The sequence below is a fragment of the Pelophylax lessonae genome (assembly GCF_965119305.1).
Source record: "Pelophylax lessonae genome assembly, chromosome: 8".
Taxonomy (NCBI): Eukaryota; Metazoa; Chordata; class Amphibia; order Anura; family Ranidae; genus Pelophylax; species Pelophylax lessonae.
Window position 1 is genome coordinate 261,880,939 of NC_138775.1, and position 20,753 is coordinate 261,901,691.

The 20,753-nt window shown below is 40.5% G+C and overlaps 2 protein-coding genes across 4 annotated transcripts in view; one reads left to right on the plus strand and one right to left on the minus strand.

Moving 5' to 3' along the window:
• FUBP1 (far upstream element binding protein 1) overlaps nt 1–20,753 on the plus strand; it is a gene marked incomplete at its 5' end in the record, with an annotated part of 116,889 nt that overhangs the window by 19,313 nt on the left and 76,823 nt on the right. For 2 of the 3 annotated variants that reach the window (XM_082265323.1, XM_082265324.1), the window contains 6 exons: nt 3,198–3,352; nt 3,442–3,521; nt 5,156–5,284; nt 5,633–5,707; nt 7,530–7,589; nt 9,165–9,313. In XM_082265323.1, the coding sequence (XP_082121449.1) occupies nt 3,198–3,352; nt 3,442–3,521; nt 5,156–5,284; nt 5,633–5,707; nt 7,530–7,589; nt 9,165–9,313 (648 nt within the window). Of the gene's footprint in view, nt 1–3,197; nt 3,353–3,441; nt 3,522–5,155; nt 5,285–5,632; nt 5,708–7,529; nt 7,590–9,164; nt 9,314–9,589; nt 10,289–20,753 lie in introns of those variants that run through there. The other variant, XM_082265322.1, reaches the window with a different exon arrangement.
• Nucleotides 20,352–20,753, minus strand: part of NEXN (nexilin F-actin binding protein) — a 79,548-nt gene continuing 79,146 nt past the window's right edge. Inside the window, exon 15 of the mRNA XM_082265331.1 lies at nt 20,352–20,727. Coding sequence (XP_082121457.1) covers nt 20,714–20,727 — 14 coding nt within the window. The 3' untranslated portion in view covers nt 20,352–20,713. The remainder of the gene's footprint in view (nt 20,728–20,753) is intronic.

Below are 20,753 nucleotides of genomic sequence, written 5' to 3' on the forward strand. Positions count from 1 at the left end.
AATACAAACTCAGTGGTAGTTTGGCTGGATTCTGAATTATCAAAAGTCTGCTCTGGTTTCATCCACAATTCTGAACTATCTGGGTCTTACTCTGTACTCCTTCCTCTGGACAGACTCCAGAAACTACAGGCTGCAATTCGTATCCTGCTGTCCAGTAGATGGTCATCCATTCAGACTTTCATGCGGGCGCTGGGCCTGATGGTGGCAACCTTCGAGGCTGTTCCATTTGCACAGTTCCATACGAGGTCCCTGCAAAGGCATAGTCTGGCACAATGGGGCAAGACTCCGGAGTCTCTTGACAATCGGATCTGGCTGAGCCGGGGAACAAAAAAGTCCCTGATATGGTGGATTCGTTCTCCGGTGCTTCAGTTGGGCAAATCCTTAATCCCCTTGTATTGGACAGTGGTCACCACACATGCCAGCCTGTCCGGCAGAGGGACCCTTGGCAGAAATTCTGCTCAGGGGATCTAGACTCTGGAAGAGTCCAGACTACCGATCAATGTTTTAGAACTCCAAGTGATCAGACTGTGCCTGGACCATTGGACGGATCGTCTATGTCCAGTGCGCATTCAATCAGACAATGCCACTGCCGTGGCTTATGTCAATCACCAAGGGGGCACAAGAAGTGTCCTGGCGGCTCTGGAGGTACCCGGCATTCTAAGGTGGGCAGAACGGTTCTTTCCAGCCCTCTCCGCCGTACACATTCCCGGGTGGAAAACTGGCAGGCGGATTACAGCTTAGTCGGCAGGCTTTAAACCAAGGGGAGTGGTCCCTTCATCCGGAGAGGTTTCATAAGTTGTCTCCGATGAGGCATCACCGAGGTGGATTTATTGGCGTCTCGGCTCAACAGAAAGGTGCAGAGGTTTGTGGCTTGGTCACGGGACTCTATGGCGGAAGCCACAAACTCGCTGGTAGCCCCGTGGGGTCAGTATTGTTTGATTTACGCCTTCCCTCCTCAAGCTTCTGCCAAGACTTCTTTGCAGGATCGAGGCAGAATGGATTCCAGACTGGCCTCACCCTGCTTGTTATGCTGATCTGGTGCGGCTGGTCGCTGACTTTCCTTGCAAGCTTCCTCTCTGGGAGGATCTGCTGTCCCAAGGACCGATCTTTCCTACTTTTGTCGCTGGCTTTGATGGCTTGGCTGTTGAATGCTTGGTGCTTAAGGATAGATGTGTATCTGAGTCGGTGAGTTGGTGATTCCTACACTCTCAAAAGCTAGGAAATCTATTTCTAGGAAGATCTACCATCGTACGTGGAAGACGTACATTGCGTGGTGTGAGTGTCTTGGAGTTCATCCTCGCGCCTTTCCGGTGGCTGGGATCTTGACCTTCCTTCAATGGGGGGTTGAACAGAAATTGGCCTTGAGTACCATCAAGGGCCAGGTATCGGCTTTGGCAGTCTTCTTCCCATGACCTTTTGGCCACACACTCCCTGGTACCTTCCTTCAGGGTGTCCCAACATTTGGTTCCAATATTGCGGTCTCCGTTGGCGCCTTGGGACCTCAATTTTGTGCTTTCGGCCCTCCAGAAGCCTCCCTTTAAGAATATTTAGGGGATTCCCCTGCTTGCGCTGTCCCAGACGGTGGCCTTTTTGGTGGCTATCGCCTCTGTGCTGCAGGGTGTTGAAACTGGTGGCGTTATCCTGTCCTTCCCTGTGTCCCAGGCCTAAACATCCGCATGAAATTGCCTTGCATGCCTTGGATGTGGTCCGGATGATTAGGGTGTACCTGACAGCTACTGAGTCAGACTCACTGTCCGCTTCCTCTGCGACCATTTCCAGATGGATCAGACAGTGATCCAGGCCTATTCAATCAAGAGTCAGGTTCCTCCTTTCCCTGTTAAGGCGCACTCTACTAGGGCGCTTCCTGCCTCCTGGGCCTTCCCTCATCAGGTGCAGGTGACGCAGGTTTGCAAGGAGGCCACCTGGTCGTCGGTGCACACTTTCACAAAGCTTTATAAAATTGGATGTGTTGGCATCTGCGGATGCTTCTTTTGGCCGCAAGGTTTTGCAGACTGCTGTTTAGGACCTGATCCTGTTTGAGGGTGTATTATTTTTTTTATAGGTGGGCTCCAGTTGTTTTAGTTGAGCTCCAATTGTCTTGGTGGCTACTGTTTAGCCTTGGAAATTTTTTTTTTTTTTTTGCTGTCCCCAACCCTCATTTTAACACTGCTTTGGGATGTCTCAATGAATAAGAATATCAGGAGCTGTGTCCGTCAATTAACAAAAAATTGGATTTTTGACTTCACGTAAAATCCATTTCTCTGATATTAATTGACAAAGCACCCACCCCTCTGGAGTTTTCTTACACTGCTTGTAACAAAACGGAGTACCTACAGCAGAGAGAGGGAGTATACCCCCTGGGACTGCCCATGGGCATAGCCAGACTTTTTTTTTTTCTGCCTAGTGTCCTCCTCCGGTAGGAAGCAGTATAATCCAATGAACATCAGAAATGTTTTTTTCGGTAAGTCAGGATTCCTATTTTTCTTTGCTTAGGCCTTCCTCTATTGTCATTTTGGCCTTTAAGTCTGTTTTTAGGATAAGCAATCTCTTACAGATATAATGGGAATTAAACCATTCACCTCTGACAGGAGCTCAACGTGGTCAGATTTTATTTATGCAAGATCTTTATCCCAAAGGGGGGAAAAAAGCTGCGTGCTCTAACTGCTTATTAAGTATTAGCTGCAGTTTTACTTAGATGTACTAGCAGATTTAGATACACAAGTACAATTGAACACTTCCAGCCTGACAATGCTGTGGTCTAAATATACCCCCTGTGCTCCATCATTCACTGTAATACAGGAGGTGTTACTGGCCAAATCACCAGGTGAAAATGAAAGAGGGGAGCCTTAAAAAAAAAAAAAAAAAAATAAAAACCCCCAAAAAAACAAAAAAGCTGCTACTTCATCTAATGATTGGTAAGCTGAAATCTATTGCATTTTTGGTTTTGGGTACCGCTATCAGTAATCATCTAACTCTTTGGGCAGGTTAGAAACTCTGTAAATGTAAACATTGCTTGCTGCTAACCCCCTATGCAGTAGGATGGTCTCAAGATGATTAGATTGTGTTACTTGCAAATATTTGTGGTCAGTATTGTATTTGCAGTGTTTTTTGTTTTTTTTATTCTGTAGACTATTGAAATACATTCATATGCTATTTAAAGTCAAGGCTAAGTATGTTCCTTTTAAATTTTTTCTCAGGGCCCAGTTAATCCTTTAGGGCCCCCAGTTCCTCATGGACCTCCTGGAGGTGTGCCAGGCCCTCATGGACCTCCTGGACCCCAAGGCCCCGGTGCTCCCATGGGACCATACAACCAACAGCCATATAACCCAGGGCCCCCAGGTCCACAACCACAGTAAGTAACAGTACCATTTTTTTTGAATTGATGGGTTGTCTGTATTAATGATCAGATGTATTTACCAATGCTTTTCATTATCTTTAAAGTGGTCCCCCCGCGCCATATGCCCCCCAGGGCTGGGGCAACACATACCCACATTGGCAGCAGCCAGCTCAGCCAGACCCAAGTAAGTTGTCCTATCTGTGTTTGCATTTTTTTTCACTTTGATTTTGTAATGTGTTCATTTTTATGGGTAGTATCCTTTTTTACATAAATTTTGGGTGTATGGTTTTACATTTAAATCCTAAGGAGTCCTACATTTTACATTTTGTCAAGTTTGCTAGGATAAAAAAATTTTATTGCATGTGCTTCATTGAGTAGCGGAATGCTCATGACGATTTTGGTTGATTGCAGCAGTGATCATAATGCTTCATTTGGATTTTCACTGCACAGTCATTGAACATGCTTCTCTGTGCTGTACATTAATAGGCATGACATTTCAGCCTTAATTCAGTGCTAGGGGAAAAATATTTACAAAGGCCTTTGGCAAGCATAGGAAAAAGTGGTAATGGGGCATGCAAGGAAAAGGTTTCCGTGGTATTTTCTGTACAGCAGTTTCCTGCAATATGGGGAAAAACTGAACGCACAAAGGTTAGTGGTTATCGGTAAGAACCCTGTAAATTACATTTTGGGATGGGTTACATCAGTCTATCCTTTTCTGGCGTATATATTTTAATCCAGACAGGCAAATCTTGAGTGTTAAAAGTATCATCACAGCTTAGAAATGCCTGTTAAATGTTCAGTGGACTGACCAAGTGCTCATAGCGATTGGTCACGTTCTGATCTGTGCTGTGGTTTAGAGTTAAATCCGCATGTTTTTTTCGATTTGTAGCTCCACCCTAGGCTGAAGCCAAATTTATTGGTATTCCTATGATGAGGGTATGAGTGGCACTAAAGCCACCACCCCTTCTCTGGTTTTTGCTTTGCCCACACTGCCCTGGTTTACCTCTTGCTAGCCCTGCCAGCTTTGACTGATCCTTTACTATTGTGAGTACAGACCTCACTCAAAATAATAAAATGTTCGGTCAGTGCTGTTTGGGCTGTGTGATCTGACAAAGGATTTAAAATGGTTAATAGTGGCTTGTTACATTCCCCCAAGCTTAAAATAGTAAAGTACAGGGAAATGAGCAAGTCTCCATGCCTTGCCTCAGCTGGTATCTCCTCCCCAGTCCCTGCAGCACACATCTCAGAAACCCGCATGGCTCACCCCCAGATGGCACCTCTCGTGGTCCTTGTAGCTTGCATCCCTGGCTCCTCGATGGCCCCATGGCTTTCTCATTGCTGACTTAATCTTTTACTAATGTGAATGAGTAGTCAGCAGTGGTGGGGCTGTGATATCTATCTGCCAGTGTAGTGAATGTTGGCTAGCAGCTGGCGGATCAGTCACTTAGTCTCGCCACTGCTGACTGACCATTCAAATAGTAAAAGTTCAGTCATCACTGGCTGGGCTGTGTAGCCAATCTGACCACTGATGGTAAACGTTCAGTGCATCGGCAAATGGATAACGCAGCCACACTGTTTTTTGTTGTGAATGGTGCTACTGTTGACCACCTAGCTCGTGAACAGCAGCACGAATCAGAACGGGACCAAGAGTTCCAGATACTTGGTACCATGGGAGAATTAATAAGTATTTTAATTATGTAGAGATAACTACTTTAAAGAATTTGTGGTGGGAGGGTTGGGTTTGGGATATAGGTGGTAATTTTATGCAGGTTTGTTTACATACAATACACTATAAGAGTGTGATGTTTAATTTCTTAGGTAAAGCAGGAACAGACCCCAATTCTGCAGCATGGGCAGCTTATTATGCTCACTATTACCAGCAGCAAGCACCTCAGCCACCTGCAGCTCCATCTGCTGGACCAGCTCCAACCCAAACTAATGGACAAGGTAGCATCTCAGTTATAATACTTAAAAGGAAATCCATTCTGTGGCGGAGAGCAACTGGATGCAATGTGGGCAACAGTGCTGGAATTCTACATCCACCAAACTTGTTGTGTGGTGTGGATGTTGCAGCTTTGAAAATGTTACCATTAGACATTTTTTTGGTTAAGGCATTATGAGGATTGCCTTTCCTAGGTGGCATGTTAATTGTTTTGCGCACCTTACATGCTTTGCATGCACATGTGTGAGTGTCCTTTAGCGGATATGTGTCTCTTCCTTTTTATGTAACTTTCCTTTTTTTGTCTGTTTTTGCAATGCTAACTTTCTTTCTTTATTTTCTCTCCTTTTATCAAGTGGATGCTCCACCTGCCCCTCAAGGTGGCCAAGTGGATTACACAAAAGCTTGGGAAGAGTACTACAAAAAAATGGGTATGTGGCATGCATATTTTAGCAGTTTTTGTTTTCTACTTGTGTGCAGTTAACTAATGTGGCTTTAAAACTTAATCCTTTGAGGGCTTTCACAAATGCGCTTTAAAATAGGTGATTTGGATCTCTTTTTAAACATTTACCGAACACCTACCTATGCCACACAGAATTGGGTAATGGATGGAGGTGTTCACACTGCAGCATTAGTGTTCGTTTGTGTTGCTGCAAGGCAAAAATAGTGCAGAGTTTGGCAGGCATTGGTGCTTTGCAGCTGCCTCCATTTACTTCTGTTGAAACTAAACTAAACCACGCTATAAAGTGTCTAAAGCAGGGTTTGGGTTGAGAAACCCTAAGGTTCCTTGAGCAATAGTCAATTTCTGCCTCAGATAAGTTTCCAATGACACCATTGTTCCTTTTAGCTGTAAGGGTGTAATTCTTCCCAATGATTAGAGTAAGGAGCATTCTTCCCACTGAACAGTCACACTATTGTGTCACGAGTTGTAGGTTTTTAATTTGTTTTTTTAGCAGACCAGAAATTTATTTTAAGGGTCCCTCTGTGTTGAAAAGGTTGAGAAAGGCTGGTCTCTAATTTCCCATTTTAGCCTTGTAAAAAATAAAAGGCCTTTTGAGGAGTGTTGCTTGACACAACATGACCACCTGTAAAAACTCATCCTAAATGCGTATTAATGCTATAGATGCCTTAATGTGCTTTTAGGCTGCTTTATAGTTTAACACAAGTGTGATGGAGCCCAAAGACATTGCATATTATTGGAACAAATGGTCACATAAGTTGAAATGTTTGTCCTCCATGTACTTCACTGTAGAGGTGAGATGAGAAGAGCATGTCTTGGCAATGTATTTGTTTTAAATAAGAATTCAGCCATAGGCCTCTTTCACAGTTCGTCCATTTTGACGTGACTGGACTGATGAAATGAAGTATTCGTCCGCTTTTTTTTACATCCACTACAAATGCAAAATCGGATGAAAAAAGGGTCCGTTTGTCAGTTTACATCCGTTTTTCGTCCGATCCGTTTTAATTTTTTTTTTACAGAAGAAAAATAGGGCTTTCACCCGTTCAAAAAAAAAACTGATATTGATGGAAGCGGATGAAAACTGATGTGAACAAATAATCATCCTTTTTTCCATAGGAATGCATTGATGTCCGTTTTTCATCTGTCAATGTTTAACATGTCATGAAAATAAACTCTTAACTGGGCTTCTTCAGGATTCTATATCTCATCTTTGTTATAGCTGTGTTGGCCTGTTGATAATGGGTGAAATAAAAAAAGATGGAACTGGTTTAATGCAAACCTGCTTGATTTTTATACTTTCAGTGGCTGTACAAAGAGGTTGATCAGGCCTTGATAACTGCATCATGTTGAGCACAAAGCCCTGCAGAAGGGCCTGCATATGCTGCCTTTGATTTTAGAAAAAAAATTTACATTGGGAAGCATCTGTACAATGCACTGGCTCCAGTTCGATCAGTGCTGGGTTGTGTGGCCAGTGAAGGCACAGATTTCCACGCCAATGCAGTTCTGCCATAAATTTAGTTGCATTTTCAGACTCAGCATATAGCTGCTTCCCAGTTCCTGAAACAGACCATGGCAGAATTATACCCACAGCTTGATTTAAAGCCCGATACCTTTCCTAGCAATAGCCCCAGATCCACTTATTACATTGGCTATTTTGCTGTTACCTCACCCAGTTGCAGGATACTGCACGTATCTAGCATTACTGTAGGGCTTCTGTCTTGATACTTTGTGCACAATAATTGGACAGCAGAACTTTAGTGAGCCTGTTTATTTTAAAATCTTTGTTTTCTTAGGCCAGCAAGCCCCACCTCAAGACTACTCCAAAGCATGGGAAGAATATTACAAAAAGCAAGGTAAGTTTATTTAGGAATTGTTTTTCCAGATTTTAGGTGAACCTTCATGCGTAGTGTAGGTGTGTGACATTGCAGTGTCATTTGGGGGGGGGGGGGGGTGTTATTTGTACTGTCCTGGCCTTTTAGGGCCTTATGAAAGGCCATCAGGATCAGTACATCGGAATTGATTTCCCCCACCCCCAAAATCTAGTGTTTTTGTTTAGAAAAAAAAAATATAAAACCTAGTGGTGATTAACCACTTCCTGCAAATCGATGTAGCTCTACGCGGGCTGGAAGAAGTGTCTGTACCGGGCGATGGTGCTTTCAGGTGGCGACGGCTGATGGCTCAGGAGCCGCTCGATCGTTACCCCAGCGAGTGGGAGGGGGTGCTCCCCCTCCCGCTGCCTTCCGTGGCTCTGCCTGGGTCTCCCGTCCCACTGGGAGACACGAGCAACCAGCCGGCACCTCCGTCTGCTGGTTGGGGCCCCGAACAATGCCAAATTCGGCTTCAATTGGGTCTCCGATGTAACCCAGAAGCGGCGTCCATGACGTCGCATCCGGGATACTCAGAGGTTAAAGGCGCCATATTTGAAAAGTGACAAGTGTTCAAAAATGCAGTTTATGGCATTTTGAAAACATTCAAGTGGAGGGGTCTAGGGTCTCTTGGACCCCCGATCCCTCCATAAAGAGTACCTGTCAATGCCTATTGCTGTCACAAGGGATGTTTACATTGTGACCGCAATAAAAGTGATCAGATATTTTTTTTTAAAAACCTGTGCTAAAATTAAAAAAATATATAAAATGGGAGAATTTTTTTCTTTTTAAAGTTCCCCCGTCGCCATGAGCTCGCGCACATAAGAAAATGTATACGGAAGTAATGCCTGCATATGAAATCGCTGTTCAAACCACACATGTGAGGGATCGCCAGAGCAAGAGCAATAATAAAAAAAAAAAAAAAAAAGCTACTCTAACCTGGTAACCGTTAATATTTTTTAATGCATCGCCCATGGAGATGAAGTTTGTCGCCATTCCGTGGGTGTGCACAATTTTAAACAGTAACATGTTAGGCATCTATCTGCTCAGCATGACATCATCTTTCACAATATACAAAAGAAATGGGCTAACTGTTTATTTTTTATTTTTTTTTAAATGCAGTGAAATGTATTTTTTTCCAGAAAAATGGCGTTTGAAAGACCGCTGCGCTAATACTGCGTGACCAAAAATATTGAAACGACCGCCATTTTATTCTCCAGAGTCTTTGCTACAAAAAAAAAAAATTTTTTTTTGGGGGGTTCGAAGTAATTTTCTAGCAAAAAATACTGATTTTAACTTGTAAACAAAATGTCAGAAAATGGGCTCGGTCCAGAAGTGGTTAAATAGCACCAAAAAAGCTCTAGTTGTGTGAACCAAATGATAAAAATGTAGTTTTGTGTACAGCGTTGCATGACCGCGCAAATGTCATTCAAAGTGCGACAGCGCTGAAAGCGCTTATTGGCAGGAAGGGGGTAAAGCGCCAAGTATTGAAGTGGTAAATAGTTTGTGCAACTGCTAGTGGTTTTCTCTGTTTTTTAACATTTCATTTATTTCCTACATTAGGCCAAACGGTTCCAGCTGCAGGTGCAGCACCACCTGCTGGCCAGCCTGATTACAGTGCTGCCTGGGCAGAATACTACAGACAACAAGCTGCATATTACGCACAGACCACGAGTCCCCAGACAATGCCACAGCACCCTCCTGCGCCTCAGGTACGTGATTAAAATCTGTACATGTGTCTGAATTCTGGGGAGCTTTATTTGCCCTTGATAAATAGTAACAAAAACTTAAAAAAAAAAAAAATTCCTGTGCAATATGTGGTTTCTGTGTGATCACAACATTTTCCCCTTTCAGGGCTAATGAAACCATACAGGAAGCAGCCAACCTTTGTTAACCAATCTTTCCTTAGGGTCTCTCCTGAGTTGGCTTCCTTTAAAAGGAATGTCTAGTTTAACTCTTTGTATGTCTTATGTATTTCCTCTGCACAGGGCCAGTAATGCGAAGTGGACAGTACAGTATTTGCTTCATTGTGTTGGGGAAAACCTTTGTTAAATGTTTGGATGCAGACGCCTTGATGAAGATCTTAATTTTTTTGTTTTGGTTTAAAAAAAAAAATGTTTTTTGAAAAATGTACAGAAACTATCACTACTGACTGATAGGAGGCTATATTTCTGTGTAGAAATGACAAAATTGGTTTGTTTTTAGTATTAGTGTAGATGTACACATTCCAGCAAATGTATTTGCAACTATTATGTGGTCAAAGAATGCTTTTGTGATAAAAATGTACTTTTTCAATGTATAACTTCATCACTTTTAAAAATGCCTGTTTTGTGCTTTACAATAAATAATATGAAACCTCCTGTGTCGGTAAGTTGGATATGTGAGTATTTAAAAGAAAAATGCTTTTTTTTTTTTTATTTTTATTAATGGTTAAATAACAAGGTAATGGAAGTATTTTATAACATGAATACTTTTGTTTTTTTTCCTCTTCAGTTTCTCTTTATGAGAAATGTATTTTATGCTCTTGTAGGTTTGGAATTATCTTTGCTGTAGTAAGCGTTACTTGTTTCTTTTCCTGCATGTATATAACTTTAAAGCAGGCACATTTAAAGACCACTGTTATGACCTGTAAAGCACTCTTCATACCGTTCTGTTTTTGTTTTTCATAAATTGATATATTTCCAGACTGTTTGTGTGACGTTTGATTTTATTTTTTTTTAACATGGTGTAGTTACAGGACGATAAATGTAGCTTTTTTTTTTTTTTTTTAAGACCTGAGAGAGCAAAGATTGACTTTGTAGTGGACACAGTTCACTGACTTTAAAAAGGCACTAATTTTAATATAGAACTGTGCGTTTCTGTTGCTGGCTTCATGCTCCTTCCTTCATTGTATGTGACAAGTATAAGAATATGAACAAGTGTTTTCATGATCCGGTGTCTCAACACACAAGTGTACCAGGTCATTGACTCGCCATACAATGAAGGATGCATCTGGGTGCTAGTCTCGGAGGGAGCATCCGTAAGAATATTGGCAATGGCAGTTGCCATCATTTTCTGTTTTGGTTTTTTCCATCCAGAGGTTCTCCAGGAAAAACTTTTTGCAGTCCTCTTCTGTACAGAACAGTGAAGATATAGATTCACCTATCATCCATTACATAAACACTTCAACCACCTGCATTTTAAAAAATCTTAACATGATCAGTCTGGTGGGCAAATCCATCTCTTTGCTGTTCTGAAACATTCCTGGAATATATGATACAAAACGATTGTGATCTGTGATAATACATTTAACCTCCTATGGTGAGTCAGTCAGGTACATTTTAATCCCCTGTCTCATTATATTGAGTGTGGATGAAAGGCTGTTGGCACCCTGGGACCTAATCTGGAAACAGCCATGCTTTAAATGAAGCAATACTGCTGTAGATTTCAATTTCTACTTATATGTACAATAGTACTACAAAAAAGATTGGTGTAAATCCCATCCTTGTTTTAAATGTGGGTGTACAACCATCAAGAATGGGACTTTTAATTCCAGCACTCAGTCAACATTCCACACAAAAATATATACTGTTATACAAAAGAATAACTTATAAATGTGTCAAGCACCCTATTGCAATCCCATACAATTCTTAAACTTGGGGACAAGTGTATAACAGTCATAATTTCCACCGATTTTTTTTTTTTTTTTTTTTTTTTTTTTTTTTTTCCCTTTATCTGCAAGTCTAGGTGTTGGGCAGCAAAAACTGCATCCTTTGAATGCCTCCTAGTAGGTTGATGTAATGGTGGTCATAGATTCTGTTTAATGTCTAATTTTAGATATTTAGGAAAGATCTGTTATCACCGTTCTTAAGCCTCATACACACGCAACGATTAATGACCGATCGGTCGACTTCTGTCCAGTGTTTTGGTTGAAATGTGCTCTAGACTGCACACGAATTTTTTCAGCCGACAACAACCAACTTCAGAAGTGATGTCATGTGATGGTTTACTTTCCGTGTGTTTTTTTCTTCTCTGAGCATGCCCAGTCTTGCTCATCTGATTTTTGTCTGCCGAAATCTGTACTGACTGACAAACAATCGGCCGTTCTGTTGATTGCCAACAAAAATTTTATAGCCTGCACACCAGATTTTGTTCGGCCGAAAAGTCGCAGTCGGTTGTCGGAATCATACTAACAAGCCGACAATCGGCCCATCGGACGTTGGCCGAAAATTCACGGCCAACAATCGTTGCGTGTGTACGAGGCTTTAAAATTTAATTTAATGCAAGGCACAAAGTGAGTTTAATTACCACCTTAATCAGCCACAGAACCTGTGTATTTAATGTGTTCAGTTTTAAAGGGATGAGGTGCCAACCCTATTTTGTTTTGAGGTGGAGGAGCTAAGTAAGTGACTTTTGCCATGCGATGCATATTTATTCTAAGTTTATAGCACCAACAGTTTGTTGTGCAGCTCTTTATATACGTACAATCAATATTACATCCGCATCAGCCCCTGCCTTCGATAAGTTTACAATCTGAGGTTCCGATATTCATTTGTATAGAGCTACCAGCATGTCTTTGGAGGGTGGGAGGAAACCCGCACAGGGAGAACATGCAAACTCCGGGCAGGTAGTGTTGTGGTTGGGAACCAACGACCCTAGTCCTTCCAGACAGAGGGAGCTAATCACTAAGCCACTGTGCTCCCGGTAGACCTGCATAATATATACAGGCAGTCCCCGGGTTACAAACAAGATAGGGGAATGTAGGTTTAAGTTGAATTTGTAAGTCGGAACAGATATATTAAGTTTTAGCTCCAGCCAAAAGAATTAAGTTTTTTTGGAGAGCATAGGGAAGGGTTAACACCCCTGTACCATTTTTTTGCTGTCTGTACCCCTGTTCAGAAGATTTCACTTCACTTTCTGTCCCTATGACAACTGCTTCAGTGGAGACACCTTTTTCCCATGACTCATACAGGAGTGAGTTTCCCTTCCTAGGAATAGATTTCTCCCCACTTCCTGTTGTCTCTTTCCGTTTGTAAGTTGGATGTTTGTAACCTGAGGACCACTTGTACTGGGCTGGAAGCTGTAAAACAGTTAAAAAAAATTAAATAAAAAAAAATTTGTATAAATTACTGTTCTAAACTTGTCTGTATGTTGTATGTGTTTACTATAGGGCATTGATGGCGTACCTTGGCACCCCAGATGTTTTGGAACTACATTTCCCATGATGTTCATGCACTCTGCATTGTAGTTGAGCATCATGGGAAATGTAGTTCCAAAACATCTGGGGTGCCAAGGTTTGCCCATGCTTGCATTTTAATTTTTTGTTCTAAAAATACATTTTTGTGTGGAACGGTTGAGTGATTGAATTTTTGTTATAGCGTTTATGTAGTTGATACATCCGTACTGGTTTGTCTCTTCTTGGCTGGTTTTGGGTAAGGGCCAAGGCTTGACTCAGCTTTGAGCACAGCAGTGTAATTGAATGAATTGGGGGGGGGGGGGGGGGACTGTGAACCAAAATAAAAAATGTAAATAAATAAACCTTTTGTCAATTAATGATGCATAACTTTTTCGTGGAGGACCTATTTAAGAGGTTTCCAGGAGAAAAATGAAAGTCCTCTGTTTGTGGACCTCCCTTTACAGTACTCAGCTTCTGTGATTTGCTATGACTATGAGCTGTACATTTAACAGATTTTACTTGCATCGCGTATATAACTGCACAATGATAGAAAATAGTGTAGAACCCTTTAAACTAGTCAGGCTTTAGATTAAGCCATTGTTCACACTGCCGCGGCTTCAAATCCCACATCTCTGCGTGACTTCATCGCGGCTTGCATACCACTTCTTTAACAGAATGCAATACAAGTTGCACCAAAGTAGTGCAGGAACCTTTTTTCTAAGTCGGAGAGACTTGAGTCACACTGATAAGAGCGGTTCCATTGCTGTTAATGGGGGCGTGACTTGTCATGCGACTAAACGCTCAAGTCATGGCAGTGTGAATCGGGGCTTAAGCACTGTAAATCAGACAGGTGGCAGAGAGGTGAGGGCTTTATTGCTTTAAGGAGGGTTCACAAGCAAATGGGGGATTTCCATTTTTCCTGGAAATCCCTTCTTTAAGGGTTCCTGTCCACTGGCATTTAAGTTTGGAAAGACTCTGGTTGGCATGACTCTGCAACCATGTAAAGGAAGTTATTTAGGTAAGCACAGGTATTGGGAGTATGACCTGTCCTATGACCTCCTTTCAGTGGTTCATCTTGGATTTTTTTCAATGAATTTTTAGTCTTGTACTCCTCAGCCGGTAAACTGCACAGAATGCCAACTGAGCCTTGTTCATCCTTATGAACAAAAATAAGTGCCAGTATGCTAGGACTCTGAGATAATCCTGTTTATGCCTACTAGTCAATCAAAACGCTATGTTCACCAATAATGCGGTTGAACTAGAATGGAAAGCAGAATGTATTGCATACAATGATCCGTTTGTTTGGGACAGCATTAATGATGGTAGACTTTTTTTATTTAGTGTCCTTGTAAGTAATTCAATGCATACTCTGCATAACATGCCAGTTCACTGTTGCTTCTGTTCTATTAGATCCCAATCAAATGCAGTCTTTTGCCCATTCTCTGAAGTAAAGCTATGATCCAGTATAGGAATAGCTGTAATATTGTGAGGAGAACTGTGCATCATCCTAGATACATGCACTGTAAGTACCTCAAATGATCCAATGTTGCGCAATGATCTTGCTGTGCAGTGCTGTGTATTACACAATATGTTAATGTGGATTGTCGGGTAAGTATGTAGGCTTAGTTGCAGGAAGTTTTTTTTTTCTCTTGCCAGTCTTCTAGCTTTATTTAAAAAAATTTCAGATTTTATATTGATATTGCAGTCCAGCTCAGTTAGTGACATACTGTGATGGTCCAATTAGGTCGTTGCTTTATATTTGTCTTTTTCCATATAGTTAAACTTGAACCTGTGCATTCTAGAACTGCAATGTAAATTCAAATAGTCTGATGGCTTTTTTTTTTTTTTTGTTATATCAGTGTTTTTTTCTCCTCCACTTCCTACCTGACTCGGAAATAGGCAGAGAAATTCTTTGTGCAGTTTTGTATGACGTTATGTCTTTATAAATTTTGAGACTTGACATGTTCCGATAAAATTCACATGACATTTGTGACCGTTGAAATTGGAGGCTGTCAATCTAATTCCAGGTCTTAATATATCTATATAGTTGGAAAGAACTATTTAATCCTCAGTGCCTTCCCAGATCTTCCACCTTAGGTTTTGCTGCAAAGTACCTCAGGTAAGCACAACCTAAGGAAACATATGCATTTTATCAGTGATGTTGTCCCGTTGAGGTTTGTGCTTGTTTATTCTGAAATCTGCTCCATTAACATGCAATTGGACTGCATATTGATGCCATTTATTAGGGAAGGTGTCTTGTTTTGTTTTTTTTTCTCTAATAAGCAAATTGTGTTCCTTTTTAGTTTTCACACATTTATTGCTTTTGTTTTCCAGAACAGTTATAATATTGTACAAAATAGAAAGGACGTGTCTTTTTTTTTTTTTCTGCTAGGGCTTTGTCCATAAAGTTACATTACCTTGCAATGGCAGATGTATATTCCTTGTCAGGATTTCTCGTTACATTTGACTGTATGCCAATGAGCGGAGTATGATCTTGTTGTGTTTTTTTTTTTTTTTTTCTCTAAGATCATTTATTTACATTTTTCAAGAAATGTACTGATTCTATCTTTAAAAAGTCCTGCATATTTTGTACATTTTTACAAAGAGTTTCAAAACCCTGCCTTCATTTTCACACACAGTGCTGAAGATGCTGCAATTGATAGCTCATAAAATCAGGTCCTGAGGTAGTTCCCACCCATAAGGAGGAATCCTTTTCTGGGTATGCCATTGGTGAGCCGATGAGCATGGACGTAGAAGGGCTCATGTAGAAGGTAACACTATAATGATGCATAATAGTGCAGATTGTCGTTCATCACTATTGATGCTTTATGAACTATTATTTGCCCTCTAAATTACTGTCATACAGTAGTGTGCATATCTCTTCCAATTATGTTCCTTGTTCATAGAACTATCCGAATGAGCCTGATTTTATTTGAGAAGTGATGTATTTTTTTTGCAATTGGTTGTAGGGCTGTTTTTTTTTTTTTTTTTTTTCCTTTATAGTTTATTTAACATGTGCAATGCTTTTTGAACATATTTGCCATCAAAATCTCTGTCATACATTTTCTTTTTTTTTTTTTTATTTGCCCTTTGAATTACAGTCATAGTGTTCATATATCTGCCAATTCTGTTCTTTTTTGATAGAACTTTCTGATTGAGCCTGATTTTATTTGAGAAGTGATGTATTTTTTATTTTTTTTTGTAATGGGTGGTTATGGCTATTGTAGAGAACATGTCCAATACTTTAATGCAGAGTAGAATACTGACTTTTTTCCCGCTCCCACACTGTATTATGCATAAAAATCGAAACTGTTTTGAAGTTGCATATTTGCGTATAGATTTTTAACTACCATGATACACAACACACCCTTGTATAGTAAACCGCTTGGTTCACAAATGCAGGTTTGAGGATTTGACTTTGCATTGTTCCATACATTTATTTATCAAGAAATGTTATAAGCTGGTAACCAAGCACCAGGATGTATGCAATTTATTTTCCAGCAATTTTTGGATTGCAGCAAGTGTCCACAGCTTGCATATGTACCTGGTGTTGGGTTCACTGGCCAAGCTTTACTCAAAGCAGTTACACCTTCATTCTCCTCCTGGGCTGACAGATGAGTGGTGCCGAAGTAGTTTGTAGTTTTATACCTAAAGCAGCAAAACATGTATAGCTTTTTAAATGTTGTGTTGCTTCAAGCCCTCATGCTGGAACTTGCTGCACCTGAAGGCTGCTTCCAGCTGGATCAATATAACGTGTGTTTGACTTTTACTTTTTAAAAATATCCTGTAGTTATAGATATGATGATCACTTTGCCAGCATCCAAAGAAAACCGTTTCAGGAGAAATCGTTGGCAAAGTTTTGTAGTGTTTTTTATGTGTTGTACTTTGTGACAAACTGAAATCGTGCAGTTCAACTGATTTCATCCACCTTCCTGTAATAAAGCAACTGAAAAAAAAATGAAAGACAAAGTGCCTCCTGTGACAAGCACTCATTCATGCCTCTCCCCAACAGACCATCTTCACTTTATTGCAAAGATAGAGCTGCCTTAGGCTACATGTACACTGGCAGCTCCTAAACTTGAGTTTGGGAGCTTTTGGGGGTTTTTTTTTTTTGCCTAAGCTCAACGCCATAAAAGCCTGTGTGTCAATGCACAGTCTTTTAGCAGAGCTGTCGCATTTAGGGGAGCTTCAACCTCTTGCTTACGAATGCGAAAAGGGTAGGAGCGATTTTGCAGCAGTAAATGTAGGCCAGTATACATGAAGCCTTTAGATTCTTTAGCATCTGGCACACTTTCAAGAGTGTCAACTACCTGGGTCCTTTGCTGGGCTTAGCAGTTTGACCCTACATCACTACAGTGGTCCTTTGCAATGTAGGGGCCAGTTGAGGAAGCTTAGCGGGAAGCAGGGAATCTGGTACTTGCAGAAGTATTGAATTCTTCAGGCAGCTACATGTCTGCAGTGCCGTGGGGATCAACAGCATGGGAGAGTTGGGACTAATGATCATTAGCGGTTAGAGCCATGCACAATCCACATCAGTGTGTTTGTTGCAGTAGGGCTGACGCTATCTGCAGCTGTTCATATGTAATCCAACATGGATTGATTACATGAAGTAAGAACGTAAATATCCATGGATGCAGATCTGTCCCTAACTGCAGGTAATGACTTCACCTGATCTGGTAGTTGTACAGCCCTAATTGGCTGTGTGCATTCGTCCTTAAGGGCACTTTCACACTAATTCGTGGTGAAAACGCATATGAGTTTTGGCTGGTATTCTCCTTGCGTGCTGTTTTTTTCAAGAACATGTGACTCAAACAACGCCAAAAACGCATCACAGACATGTTTGTCTCCTTTTTGCTTTCAATAGGAAGGTGCATTTTTTAGCGCTCCAAAGATGCTGCAAGCAGGATTTCTTTTCTCAATGGAAGCGAAGCGCACCACCCTAATGTGGACACAATTGATTTTTAAAGGTTTTTTGTTTTTTTACATAAACGCGCAAAATAAGTGTGAAAAGGCCCTAAGTATGAGCGGTCATCTTTGCCGGAGGCACTTTGTTTTTTACATTTTATCTTTTTATATTCTAGTGACCGGGTCTATCTGTTCTGCATCCTCCTATGCTTCTAAGTGTGCTCCTTAAACATTTTGTGGGGTTTATTTGGGACTGCTGTACAATAGATCTGGGTTACAAGTCTTGTCTGTGGAATTATCCCCCCCCCCCCCCCCCCCCCCTCCAATCGTAAAATGATGGGAGCTTTTGTAGCACAGACATTGAGTGTCCATATATTATGCCCTTGTTTCGATGCATGCTGCAGTGTAAAGCAAGCTGCTTTTTAATGGCATAGCGAATGCCTGTATAAGATCATTTCTTATTTAAAGACCGCTTCAGACAAATATTTTTTTTGGTTTTGTAAATAGAGGGAAATAGTTGAACCCAATTTCCTTTTTATTGCTTTCTGGGTTGGCAGTTCAGGTGACTTCCTGTCTATTGACTGGTGGCCAACAAGAAGAGATTTTAAAGACGTTTATTAACTGGGCGTACCTGCCCAGTGACACCTAGTCCCTCCATTCTTCTGGTGTCACTAGGACATAGTGAGGGTAAATCTCTACCCATTAAAGTTGGCACAAAAAATGGGGGAGAGAAAAACTGCTAGTCTAGCGATCTCTCATTTTTGTTTAAAAAAAAAAAAGTGGTTGGGCTTTTTGACTATCATTCTTTAATTTTAGTCTGTATTTTGTTTTAGATTTTGCTTCATATTTAAGAATTGATTTATTGCTCCAGGTTAGCCTTATTGGAAAATATATTGGGAAGGATTAGAATGTCTAGGATTTTATTTTAATGCATTTCTTTAAATGTCTGATTTGAGCAGCTTTTATAGCTTTATGATATGCAGCTTTTTGTTGTTTGATGCCGTAATTTACTAACCCTGTTATATATTTATACATAGTTTTTTTGCTGTGGCTTGCTAACTATTAATAGTTCAAATATCAGTTCTGTGGGTATTTAATATTGACAAATGTGCTGTCACATGAGTGTCACACAAATGTGAATGCATTTCTGCCCTTTGTGAAATGATGCCCACGGATAAGTGGCCGTGAGTACAGAAGATCGGCCTTTGTATCTTGTCTAAAGCCAGTATCCTAGTCGACCGTCATAAGCCAGTATCCTAGTCGACCGTCCTAAGGATTGAGGTAACTGTAATGCATTATTCTGTATGTACACAAATATTTACATAGTTGTGTGCCTATCAAAATGTCAGAAATGTGCCATAAGTGGCCTGCTGTTTTCTTGTAGGAATGAGGGAGATGTTTGAATACAGAATATTGCTTTTTTGAATTTGCCTCCAGCCTTTCTTTTTCTTTTGGATAGGGTGGTGAAAGGTTAAGGTAGAAGTTCACCCTAACACTAAAATCTCTAAATCTACAGGCATCCACAATCTAAGACTAACCTATCTAGCCTTGTAAAGAAGTAATTGCTATACATAACTTTTTTGAAGTCGCTTCAGTCCGGTCCCTCACTGAACTGTCAGCTGCGGGTGCAGAGGAGGCAGCCGACAACGGAAGCCCCATAGTAACTCTGATGGGGACGTCACTTCCCATTAATTTCCCAGCCATTGTCGGCTGTCTCTTCTGCAGAGCTTCCACCACTGGAGACTGGAGCGGCTTCAGAAAAGGTATGTGTACTGATTTCTTTACAGGGCTAGATAGGATAGTCTTAGATTGTGGATGCAAGTAGATTTAGAGATTTTGTTAGGGTGGACTTCTAATTTAATGCTGCTGAAGTTTTTTGCTTTCTGTGACAAATGTGGAGGAATATTCCATCAGTTCATGTCCTATTGAAATATGTCTAAAGGAGACACGGCAGTTAAAAAAAAAAAGCTTGTGCTGAAATGCTGATGACTGTTTAACTTTCACACACTATCCAAATATTTTGACTTGATTTTTTTTTTTTTTTTGGTTTTTAAGCAGAATAAAGTCTCTATCTGAAAATAGTTTGTGCAAAGATTCTTTAGTGATATATTAGTGGTGATCTTTTAAACATACTTAGTGCTATACTTTATTGCATATTTAATACATAGAGAAATGTAAGGTTGTTTTTATACAGCTTACAGCCTCTTGGGTTACATATTCTCCACAATAGACAATGATGCATTTGTCAGGAAATCTTGAAACTATAGTGTAGACATAATTTAAGATTATAGATCCCCCCCCCCCCCCCCCCCCCAAGAAGCTATGGAATTCATTTTTATAGTGAAAATAAAACTATATTCTATAGTTTAATTCCAAATAGTTCATGTTTAACACTTCAGGATTACTACATAATAAAATAAAGCTTATAGTTATCGATATTTGAAGTTCCTTTTTGTTTTTTTGAGTACTGCACATCCTGGAAAATGTGTAAGGTTCAAATTGGATATCCTATTCAAACAACTGTATTGTTTGCAACTGCATATGCATGACTCATGTGAAGCTTTTTTACTGTGATTTACCATTGTACAGAATAAACACAAATGATCCTGCACCCAATTTTGTCTCAGTTGTGTGTGTGTGTTTATTTTTTGTTAACGTCTGAGTTTAATCAAAGTATGAGATGACATGACAGTTTAAACAAATCATTTATTAAGAAATCAAGACATTTTAATTTCACATGTCAGTCTTAAAACAAGAAGATGGCACATCTCATTTCCTGAATGTTTATAAAAATCAAGTTGGCATGAGAAGTATATAAAGACAATTAAATACAATATGAAATCCTGCTGTTTTCCCATATGTGGTGTTTCCTGTAAAGCCTTTGCATCACTGTTCAACATCTCTACTCAACGGCAGCAACACATGCAGTGTAAGGCCAGCACTACAGGAATGGCGTATTAATAGGCAGTGGAGTTTCCCGTGTCCCTTGGCCCACTGAAGGAAGGCTGGATGCATTGAGAGTCAGAGGGGAGTCTCCAGTAAAAGCAGGAGGTTAATAGTCATCAGCTAGAAAGCAAGAAAAGAGTAGAATA